This window comes from Ananas comosus, linkage group 1 (genome assembly GCF_001540865.1).
Source record: "Ananas comosus cultivar F153 linkage group 1, ASM154086v1, whole genome shotgun sequence".
NCBI classification, from domain to species: domain Eukaryota; kingdom Viridiplantae; phylum Streptophyta; class Magnoliopsida; order Poales; family Bromeliaceae; genus Ananas; species Ananas comosus.
The window spans coordinates 21,991,114-22,003,372 of NC_033621.1; the positions used below are offsets into that span (position 1 = coordinate 21,991,114).

General features: G+C 35.9%; 2 protein-coding genes across 2 annotated transcripts; one reads left to right on the forward strand and one right to left on the reverse strand.

Moving 5' to 3' along the window:
• On the forward strand, positions 917-6,182 carry LOC109709496 (cyclin-H1-1). Its single transcript, XM_020231796.1, has 13 exons — positions 917-1,084; positions 1,465-1,515; positions 2,846-2,924; positions 3,107-3,225; positions 3,308-3,381; positions 3,607-3,727; positions 3,830-3,898; positions 4,081-4,122; positions 4,667-4,744; positions 5,035-5,093; positions 5,221-5,305; positions 5,654-5,742; positions 5,824-6,182. The coding sequence occupies exons 2-13, from the start codon at positions 1,504-1,506 to the stop codon at positions 5,903-5,905; spliced, it is 909 nt and encodes a 302-aa protein (XP_020087385.1). The 5' UTR covers positions 917-1,084; positions 1,465-1,503; the 3' UTR covers positions 5,906-6,182.
• Positions 7,132-11,390, reverse strand: LOC109720997 (molybdenum cofactor sulfurase-like). The gene is made up of 4 exons (XM_020248384.1): positions 11,159-11,390; positions 9,245-9,703; positions 7,777-8,661; positions 7,132-7,648 (listed from the first exon to the last, which is right to left on the reverse strand). The coding sequence occupies exons 1-4, from the start codon at positions 11,204-11,206 to the stop codon at positions 7,277-7,279; spliced, it is 1,764 nt and encodes a 587-aa protein (XP_020103973.1). The 5' UTR covers positions 11,207-11,390; the 3' UTR covers positions 7,132-7,276.

A 12,259-nucleotide genomic window follows, 5' to 3' on the forward strand; every position in this document is an offset into this window, starting at 1 on the left:
TCGACCAAAAAATTCAGCTCGTATTCAACTCGTTTATTAACGAGCCGAACACGAGCCGGCTCACGAACAATAAGTTAAAAGATTAGAAAGGATATATATAGGATATAAATTTTTTATATCTTACTCATTAAACTTTGATTTAATAATCGAAACTTTACACATAAATGGATCATTTTACAATTGAGTTGAATTTTAATATTTAGGTTGGACTAAATATCAAATAATAAAAATCTGAAATATATATATAATTATTTATTATATATATAAAATAAAATATATGTATTTAAGCTGTTATCGAGCCGAACATGAGCGAGCTGACCCTAATACTTGTGTTCGACTTATTTACTAAACAAGCGATTCGCATTCAAGCTCATTTCGAGCCGAAAACGAGCTAGAATGTCATCTATAGTCTGCAGTGGCAGTCTGGCAGATTTTGGGAGAAGTGGTTTTTTGTCCAATGGATCAACAATTATGGCCTATTGAACCAAAAACTCTTTTTTTTTTTCAAAAAATAAATAATATAATGTATATATTTTTAAAAAAACATTTTAAAATTTGTTAGTTTATATTTCTTTTTTAAAATTTTTTAAATTTTTAATCAAATATCAATTTAACTAAAAAATAATATATTATTCTTTTTTTAAAATTTTACATTTTTGAAAAAATATTAAAAAAATAAAAAATTAAGGCCGGCCCGGCCTTCTGGGCCGTGCTGGCCGGAGGATCGTTTGCTCCGGCCCAACACGGCCCGCCCGAATATGAAGCCGGACCCGACTAATTGGGCCGTGTCGGGCCGGGCTAATATGGCGACTAATATGGGCCGTGTCGATCCGGTACGATCCACATTACAACCCTAGTTGGCCCAATCCACCCCACCAGGCAAAAAAAAAAAAAAGCCCTAATAAAAACAAATTAACACTCGACCCCAACTCACACCTACGCAAACGCTTAGAAATTTCTCTCTCCTTTTCAGGATTTTTTTTTTTACTTTTTGGTGATTTGCTCCAATTGTTTTTAGAACAATAATGGCCGATTTCCAAACCTCTACACATCGAGAGAGGTGGATTTTTACGCCCAAGATTTGGTAATTTCGTCTAGTTTTTTCCCCTAATTTCTTTTTTTTTTTTTTTTTTTTCCTGTTTACATTGCTAGATGATGTAAAATTATATAGATACTTTAGAGAGAGAAAAAAGAAAAAAAAACCATTTTTCGTGATTAAATTTGCTCTGACTCACTAGATTTCTAACAAAGTTTACTCCTTCAGGCGAAACCCCAAATCAAATGCGAGTATATTTACATAATTTTTGTTAATTAGCTCGAAAATTGAAACAATTTGATGGGTGTTGTGCGGGGACATGATATATTAATTGGTTTAGGTTAAAAAGTTTATATTTTGAAGTAAGATAGGGTTTGTATTTGAAGTTATTAGAACTAAGTTATGTGTTCTTGTTCATATATGTTTAGTTGGAGAAGCATGAGGCTGCGAATCAGAGAGCTGCGAAGATGCTCGAACAGGTTCTATTTTGCATTGTATATGAGCTTTATCTTTTATTGCGCTATATTTTTCGATAATCTGAAAGTGAGTAGTAATGTGTTGTTACATAAGAAATTGAGTCCTATATGCTTTATATAGCATGTTCATAATATTCTTCTACCTTTTTTTATTTTAATTTGGTTGCTGAAGTATTTTGCCAAATGTTCAATGTTCACTGATTTTGGCAAACTAGTGTAGGAACCCGCGCAATGCGACGGATATAATTATATTTAATTAAATTTAATAATATAAAAAATATTTTAAAATTTTTAGAATAAAATTATAATTTAATGAAAAACAACGAAAGATAAAAAAAAATTATAGGAGAAAAAAATTTATTACATAGAAATCTGACCCCTTTGTATCCTCATTTAGGGCATTCTCTACTAACAGCGACGATTTCGTAAAGTATCACAGCGCCCTCAACCACTTTTCGGCAAGTCCATATCTTAGCCGATACTTTGCGTCCTCCGAGACATTAGAGGAGAGATACACACCCTTTGTATAACTATACATTACAAATTTAAGTGGTCGAGATCGAGAGAGGAAGGTTCGAGGCTAGGGTTAGAGTTCGACTCACTCGACGTTGACGGCAAGAGTGAGGGCGGCACGCCGGCGGGGCTTGAGATTGGAGCGGATGTAGTAGGCGAGGTCGTTGTCGAGGACGCTATATGGCTTCTCGGGCAACGCCTCTTAAAAAATAAAAACTAATGAGGGGGAAGTCGAAGCAGTGACGTTATAGAGAAGGAATTAATGAGATGGGAAGCCGGAGAGACATACGTTACAGAAAATGAATTAATAAGACAGGAAGCCGAAGAGGCAGACGTTACAGGGAATGAATTAATAAGACGGAAAGCCGAAGAGGCAGACGTTACATGGAAGCAATGATTGGAGAGTAGAAATTTTGGAGTGAAAAGGAGGGGCGAAGGAGAAATTGCCACGTGGCAAACTCCAAGAAAAATAATGTATAGGTATATAGAGGTATAGATTCTGACAAAGAGGCAATAAAGTATGAATAATCTGTAAATGGTTGGAGCATTTTCAAGAACTTTATTCAATATTCATTGGCAACTGCATTTTAAATTTGGAGAATTAAGGGATATTATAACCATTGTGTATATATATGCTACTTTGTTGTTTTTTTTTTTTGTAAATTTTTCTTTCGTCGATCATACTATTCTCTAATTTTCTTTGTGAATCAACTGAGGTTTCTGGAAAATTTCATCACATATTCCAATGCCTTTTGAACTAAATTACTGATCTTGCTTTTTAGCCTTTTGAACTAAATTACTGATCTTGCTTTTTATGAAGTATGGCGTGACGCGTTTGGAAGTAGATGTTGATGGTTCGCTGTCGTACCCCGAACCTGTTCTCGACCAAAAAGATAATGGTAATTCTCTTCTCTCATTCCTTCCTCAAGAAATTATTTGGTTATGTAAAATTCGATTCTTATATTTTATCTATATTGTGCTTTAGTAATCATCTGATTTGAGTGTTTCTTATTGAGCTCTATTATCACCATTTCTACTGAAATGTAGTCGAACTGGTATTGACCTATCGTAATTTACTTAGCTGAACGGCATTCCTCTGCAAAACCTCTTAACTGTGAAGAGGAGCACCTTATGCGGGTATTTTATGAACAAAAGATCCAAGAGGTTTGTGCGGCATTCAAGTTCCCTCATAAAATACAGGTAAAGTAGATTGCTTTCGTTATCCTTTCTCTTCCTTCTTTTTCAAGGTGGAAAATTTACGTTGATGTTTCTTTCCTTACAGGCAACGGCAATATTATACTTTAAAAGGTTTTATTTACAATGGTCTGTGATGGAACATCATCCGAAGCATATAATGTAAGTTTTGGTGTTGATTAAAAGATTTGGTGGTTATGATGTTCATATATGATTACAACTGGATACTTGATGTAAATGTTCCATGTGCTTCATTTCCTGAAATGGAATTTGACAATGAAAATGTGAAGGTCGTTAAATACTTAGAAAGTGTATATTTTAATTTAATTATTTTTTTATCCTTCAAGTTTAAGTACTTTCTCAATCCATGCTTTTGTGTCTTTATAGGCTAACTTGCGTATATACTTCGTGTAAAGTAGAAGAAAATCACGTTTCTGCTGAGGAACTCGGTAAGGGGATTCAGCAGGACCATCAGATGATTCTCAATAATGAGATGATTGTTCTTCAGGTTTCTCTCCTTTTTGTTCCGTCTCCGCTTCTTAGAGTTCTTTATTCTTTTGATATCCCAACAAACTGTTCCCTTGCTGTAAAGGTTCTCATTTAATTACAGAGTTTAGGGTTCGATCTAATTGTTTATGCTCCGTACCGATCCGTCAAAGGCTTTATTGAGGATATAGAGGTGATTCCTTTCAATTTCATACTCTAACTAGCACCTTGTTAGATATTAGTGTTCTAATGCTCTCTCTCTCTCTCTCTCTCTCTCTCTCTCTCTCTTGTGTCTGTGTGTGTTTTCTTGAGGAAAGTTCAAATTTATCCTTGCGTATGATCAAATTTGGCTAACTTCATATTTTGGTTGTCAAGGAGTTCTGCCAAGCAAGAAATGGTGAACAAGAAAAGTTCAAGGTACGTGATGCATTTATTTCGGTGTCCCGACCACTTCCTTGCCTAATTAGATGAATTTGGATATATTTGGTGTATGTAATCTGATAAAGTCTACTCTGTGCATATCTTTTCTTTTCTTTTTTTAATTTTCGAAATCAAGCCTCTGCATTTCCTCTCGAGTATAAGACTAGAAAAGAGAAATAAAATGTGTACACGAGAGTGTGTAGTTTCATTAAAAAACGTGAATTCCAAACTGGAGCTTTGATTTTCCATTGATGCTTTTGTTCGAGCCTTCTGCAGAATTGGCAAAAGTTCATGCACAACTGATTAAATCCTATTGAGACTATGAAAGAATATTTACAATATCAACTCCTCTACCATCAGGAAAGAAGTCTAATTCCACGATTCTTAGAAACTACAAAATTCTGTAGCATGCATCTATGGTTCAATAGATTTTCCAAATATTCTCATGTGCAAGTTTTACATGAAACTTAAGACTATTAAATATGTGCTATAATTGTCTAACATACATTTATTGATTTTTAATTTCAATTATTTGTTATAGGATTTGCGAGAAACTGCCTTGTTGGAGGTAGACAAGATGATGTTGACTGACGCACCTCTTCTCTACACTCCTGGACAAGTAATTTCCTCTATCAATGTTTGCACTGTACTTTTTTATCTCCAAAGCTCAGTTTGTACATTTGCGCTACATAAGTTTTATCTCCAAGGTTCGATTTGTATTGTTCAGTGTAAACTATTGATATTCTAGAAGTCTCGCTTCTCTGATCCGAACTGTTTTTTAAGCCTTCTTTTAACAAATCGTAAGTAGACTTATAGGCTCTTATGAAATTGCTATGACTGTTTAATGCGATATTGTTGTATCTTTATTCTTGTTTTCCTTATTTGGTGTCATTCTGTTTACTTGTGCAGTTAGCATTGGCAGGTTTGCGTAGATCAAATGCAGTTCACAGAGTTCTCGATTTTGAAGGGTTTTGAAACTTTCCTTTATCATAGTATTGAAATTTTAATCTGTCGTCTTCATGAAATTGAAAATTTGTTTCAGCTTGTTTTTTTTTTTTTTTTTGCATGTTACATGATCTCTATAAATATCTACAGATACTTGCATAATTTATTCTCACGGCAACGAACCGCTTACTCTGTCTCGCAGCTTGGTGAGTTGATGGGAACCATCGATTCCTTGGTAAGACTTATATTATGTCTTGTACCAAGTATTTTGATGGTCTTTTTCATTAGTGATAAGTTCCGAAATTTCTCAATTTGGATCTTTGATTTCCATGGAAATTTATTGGTATGCGGAGATAAGCAGACATTTTGCTTCACTTAGGCAAGAATAATTTACTAAGATGAGAGAATCTGTTTTATATGGTATCTACCTTTTTTCGCAGTGGCATTTCTCATTCATTTGCGGTAGTCGGATTAGTTTCTTAAGTTTTGAAGAACGTGGATTCGCTAGATATAGACGATAAGCACTCTCTTCGATTGATTTATAATGAAAAATAAATAAATAAATTTCTGTTTACTGCCACAGGTTGAGCAACTGAAAATACCGACAGCGAAGGACATGAGGCATATCGACCGGAAATTGAAGAGCTGCTGGGATCCGAGCGCGCAAGACGAGTAATTTTTTTTTTCTGTGAGTTTCTTCATTTACTTCCCAGTCGTGTTATTTTATTCTTTTCGTCGGCAATTTTTCTCCAGGAACAAGAAAAGAGAGAAGAGATCAAAGCACAAATCCAAAAGGGCCGCGAGCGAGATGCAAGGACCAGTTCCTGAAGTGTAACTTCTTATTTTTGTATACTAACTTATGAGCACCTGATTCTATTTTGTGTGGCATTGAGGACTCTGCCTGGTAAATTTGCTCTCCTGAAATTTGGATAAAACTTAAACCCGAATCTCAGAATTCTGGTAATGCTATTTGGCGGTAGAAAATGATGTGTCTAAGTAAGGCGCTTTTGTTTTGTTTTTTTTTGTTTTTTTGTTTTTTTTCCGAGTTTGTTGTATCATGTAGATATTTACTTTTGAGTAATGTGATTCAAAAAGTGGATTTTTACTTTGTAGTGGATGTTCGAAAAGTTATACTTATATTTTTATTTCAATAAAAAAAAATCTATGGCAAATAGGGTACTAAAGTAAAATTTTAAAAAAATGAGGTGCACTATCCTGATTAACAATAGATATTTAGGGCTTGTTTGATTCATCCATTTTGGATATGGAATGAGAATCGGTTTGATCAAATCCGGTTAATTTTGTTTGGTTCGTATGAATCGGTTTGGGATTCTTATTCCGGACTGGAATGGGAATGACTCATTAGCCTTCAACTTGATTCCGGTCTTCTAGCCCGCGGATTGAGATTTCATTTCGGAAGCCCACTAAGTTCTCGAAGCCCACGTGACCATCTCACCCTTCTTCTCTTCACCCCTTTCTCATCAAAAAAAAAAAAAAAAATCTATCCTCTCTCAAAACCCTATCCTTAACCCACGTTAATAAAAGTTTTTAAAAATAAATTTGATATTTTTTTTAGAAAACTTATTAGAGAATAGTATTATTTTTTTCATAAATTTTAAATAATATAAATTTATATTTGAAAGTAAAATTAGTATTATAGTATTCTATATATTTTTTAGTTTATACGAACCAAACAATGAAATGTGAATATAAACCAAACATCTTTGGGGGTGGGCTATTTTAATTACCATTTCAATTCATTCCCATTCCATTATCCATTCCAATTCCACCCTTGAACAAAACAAGCCCTTATAGTGAAATGAAAATAAAATAAATAAACAATTAAAGCGTAACTTTTTGAACCACAGGTGGACGACATAAAAATGCATTATACCGCAGATAGTTAAGTTTAACTTTTTAAATTACGGGCGGCAAAGTGAGCTATAACACAAAAGGGTGCAAATTATAGCTAACCCGTTTTCTCTTTGGTGGAATAAGAAGGATAATTGTGGATGATTTTAGTTTTCTCATTGTTGTTCCTCAACAAAATGCACATGCAGATAGCTGTTATCAACCCTAGCCTATTGTTGAAAACAATGAGCAATAATTTATAATTACACACATACAAAAAAATAAAAAAAGTTTCAGTTTTCTTACAATTTAATCTAACAATCTTTCTATTTACAGAACCTACATTTAAAAGCAGTTAGAAACTATTATGCAGCTCTTCAACATAATCAGCAGCCTCAATAGCCATGTACTCTTCATCCCGAAACCGGCACAAGAACTGAGCCAGCCGGTAAGCATCCTCGAAGGCTGAAATCGGGCCGAGCGAGAGCCGGACCGCTTCGAGATTCGAACTGGGGGGATCGAGATTCGCGCCGTCAGCTCTTTTCTCGGGTTTCTGATGCAAGATGCTGGACAGATTGGGATCAGATAGAGTGCAGATGCCCAAGAATATGTTGTTCCGCACCGCTAGCTTCTGAACGAGTCTCGCTGGGAGTATGTTTCCGGTCGGATCGAGCACATTGAACGCCAGTATCGAGCCCCTGTGTTTTCGGTCCGTCGATCCATATAACTAAGCAATGAGGACATTTTTCTATCAATTAGTAATGATCACATAGTTCTCTGTAAGCATGGAAGAACATGCAGATGTACAGGTGAAAAGTAGTGTAACTTTTACAGATTGAAGAAAGAGCAACAAACCTGCAATAAGGGCTTCTCGCCCGACATGTGCTTCAATGACTTCAGACTCTTAACCAGCCATGAAATCAAGCTCTCGCCCCGCTTCTGAATGGCCTCGATTCCAATGCTCTCCAAATGCTCGAATCCAAATCTCAATGCTGCGAATATATGGGTACTCACATTCTCACCTTCCTTTACGACATGCACACTCTCTCCATCATCAGAGGTTCTTGCTGCTTTCAATCGCACCGATCCCTTCTCACGGCTTACGGAATAAGCACTTTTTCTCACTAGCAAGAAGCCAACACCTGAAGGGTACCCAAGTATGTGGTGCGTGGAGCCAATCACAAACTCTGGCTGATACAAGGAGAGATCTACTCTTACCACAGGGAGACAACTCGAAACATCCAAAAGAACCTCCCAGTTATGTTGCTGCGCACCCACGATCCAGCTGAGTGGATGGCATATCCCGGATGAGAACGACTGAGCTGGGTATATCAAAAGCCCGCATCGGCGGCCGTTCTGACCTTGTTTTCGTATTATCTTGTGCATATCTTGCTCGTGGATGAGTAGGTCCTTGTTTCTTAGAGGAACTGCACCTACTTTTGCATTGGATTGCATCGCAGATTTGATCACATAACGGATAGCGTGTTGGTTATCGCGACTAGCAAGAAGAACAGAGCCTCTTTGAAAATGGTAGATCTCGGAAATGAGGTGGTAGGAGGCGGAAAGGCAAGGAGTGAAGATCACCGAGTAATCAGTTTGGGTTGTGTTTAGAAGGTCGAGAATATATTGGGCTGTCGAATTAACATACTTATCCTGCTGTGGATTTGATGTTTCAGAGGTATAGATTGAACCTAGGAATGCATTCGTCTCCTCGAGTAGGAACCTCATGTGTTGTTCCACCTGGAAATTTAGGGACAAATAATTTAGCAATGCACAACCAAAAACTCACAAAAAAACAAAAAGAAAGAAAATGCATGGCAGCGATTTCCACTTAATTTTTTCTTATTACTTCACTCAAGAAGAAGGTGCCAATTATCGGTCTTCTATGTCGTAGTTATGGAGAAAGAAGAAAAGAAAACAAAGAAAACAGTGATAATACAGAGCAAAGGTTCCACTATGATCAAAAACCCTAGCAATCACCATGAAAATCCTAATAACTGTGAAGGGATGAAATTACCCACATCCACAAGTAACAAATTCGAACCAGATTACAAAATTTCAAGTCCGTAACGCCGAAGTTCTCTGCTACCACCATAGAATTCCAAAAAAAGAAAAGAAATGCCCTTTTCTTTTTTTCTCTCCAAATTTTCCAGGTCACGAAATGAAGAGGTTCAAACCCAAGAATTCGAGACATAACTAGTAGAGGCTTTGTTCATAGTATGTTGTCCATGCGAGAAACAATTAATACTTCCAAAAAGGAAGTTCAAGGAAACTTTTCAAAAGTTCCTTTATATATCAGTCTACTATCTGAAAGGATCATTACCTGAAATCGCGAGTACAGCGGGGAAGATGCATAATCCAGGTAGATAATTCTCTGAAGATCAAGCTTGGGGTATTCGGCCCTTCGCACATTATTCACCGACAAGTGTAAGAAGTAACCTTCGTGGTCTTCCAAGAACTGTTCTTCAGCGTCCTCGTAAGAGAGTAATGAAGAAGGGCCAATATCGATGTCCTCAGATAGAGCAGAAGAAGAGGCAGTCGGTGTTTCGCCACCATCATAATTAGAATATTTCCCGAACGAGCTTTGGCTCGATCTTTCATCCAATGCACGAGTCGCTATAGGTGAATTGTAGAAGGCCGGTGATACAGGAGAGGAGTGATAAGATAATTTATCAGACAGTGAGGATTTGGATGAAAAATCGGATCCTTCTGACTTCGAACTGACGAACTCATTTTTGGTTTGAATTTGCTCCGAACCAAATCTCTTAAATTGCTTTCCCTTCTGCAATAAGTGGATAATACCTTTCCTTACTCAAAAAGATCTATAATTAGCAAAAGAAAATATTCTCATGCATTACACTGTTAACGTAACCATTAACGATAAGAAGCATCAAAGCTCAAAATGTTAGCGTCAATGATACATAACGATACGCATTACTGGTTAAGCAAAAGGGGGTGTCTTGCGCTCTTGCTTTACGAGGAAATCATTTGCATAAGATCGAAAAAGTTTCTGCCATGTATTCTATATCATACAGAGAAATCAACACACCAAAACAAGCAAATAAAACGAGGCTCGAATAACTCTTGCTTCAGAGGTCGAGATCCTGGACTATGCCTAAATGATTTGATCGGTTAACAAGTTAATGGCAGTAACAGGAAAGCTGAACATTACAAGGATATAGTTCTAAATATGAATTACGGGCGACTTACTGTAAATCCCTTCAAAGTAGTGGAGTTGTGGAGTGACACCTCGAAAGTACTAATTATAAAAAATATCCCTCTAAATTTTCATAATCTGCAAGTTTATCACTCTCCGCGCCAGTTGATAGATTAAAAGTTAACTTTTTCCCCGAAAATAACCATTCTACAATTGAAAATACAATTCTTCGCATACTCTTACCATCATTTTCAATTCTAGTGTCTCTGTTCTATCTCTCATGGTTTTTTAGCAAATCCTAAATTTTAAACCATTAAAGAAATCTCAAAAAGGTGAATTTTTGTAACAGAATTCAACCGGTTGGGACAAATATAAACAATTTAAAACTTACTTTTCTAAACTTGAAACAAGAAATGGAAAATAATTGGTAAGGTAAAAGTGTTTGAAGATGCCAAAAAATGATTTTTTAATTGACACAAAACCCCTTCAGCTTTCAATTTTTATTATTTTGATTTTAATCGTTTGCATTAAATAACTTGGAAATTTTACTGAATTTAATGGTGACTCAGCAAGACTCAATGGCTTAACAAGAACTCTTCAGCTGATAAAATATTGATTTGATCATTTTAACAAAAACTCCATTCAAATGACTAAAATAAACTAAATCAAGATAAGCAAAAATCAAAGTTGACTCGTTTTTTTAAAACTCGATAACAGTTGAGGGGTTCTCCAAACATTATCACCAATTCGAAAACATTCACAGATGAAACAAAATGTAATAATATCATTTAGTAGCATCAATATAATTGCTAAATAACATGAAACTACCACATCTGGACTCGAAACTTTCTGATAGATTTATGATGCAAAATAAATTAAATGAGAGAAAATTAAACTCTTACTTTTATACCGTGTTAAAGAACATATAACAACCGGGGTGTTCTCTAAAGCTCAAGCAATCATAGAACTTAGAACAATGTTTTCGATACTTGTATTCAACAAATAATCACTACTAAGAGAGAGAACGCCGTAGAGAAAGAGAGATTGGTGTATAGGGTTAGAGAAATCGCGGCGACTCACCTCGCCGGAGCTTCCCCTGCTCCGCAGCGCTGCGAACTTGGGAAGCATCGCCCCCCTAGAGAGAGAGAGAGAGAGAGAGAGAGAGAGAGAGAGAGAGAGAGAAACACTAATGGAGAGAGGATGATGAGAGAGCTAGGGTTTTAGAGAGAGAGAGAGAGAGAGAGAGAGAGAGGACGAGGACGAGGAAGAAGAGGTCGTAGGAATCGGCGCGTTTCGACGCGGAAACGTTGACTGGACCTTCACCGCGCGGCAAAATTGCACTGCAGTCCGTGAACTTTAACTCGAAGTTCATTTCAATTTCTTTTTCATTTCAGTCCTTCAACTGTTACTCATATTTTACTTTAGCCCTTTCTGTGATGTAGGGAAAACTTCAAAAACCCCCCTTGTGATTTCGTAGTTTCTCACTTTGCCCCCCTGTGGTTTAAAATGTATCAATTTGCCCCCACGTGGTTTCTTTTTTCTCTTTTTCTTATCAATTTCATTATTTTTTTTTTCTTAAATCAGTGATAAAGTTAAAATTAAAGGGTACTAAAGTAAATATTTAATAAATCTAGATGGGTATCTGAAGTTTTTTGCATATAATTTAATAAAATATTAACGAAAAAGCTACCGAAAAAATAAAAATGAAACTACAGGGGGCAATTTGATACATTTTAAACCATAGAGAGGCAAAGTGAGAAACAACAAAACCACAGGGAGGGTTTTTGAAGTTTTTCTAAATTAGGATAAAAGCTAGCTAGTTAGTTAGCCTTCGTGTCCTTAGCAAAACTATGTTAATAATAATAGTAAAATTTAATAAAGTTATCATTAAATTCAAATCACATTTCTAATTTATTTGTAAAAAAATTAAATAAAAAAGTTCAAAATTAAGAGTCGTCGTCAACTTTTTTAAAAAAATTTTGATATATATTTCAAAACGGCGTATAGACACATAATTGAGGTGCCATTGTATTTTCTTAGAAGAGAAAAGTTTCTTAAATTAATGGACGGTACAGATGAAAGTTTGGAATGTGATGGAGGGTTAGGATGTCACGGTGCACAGTACGTACGGATGCACACGGTGCACGCAAAGTTTCACCTAAAACCCCACAATCTTTTTCC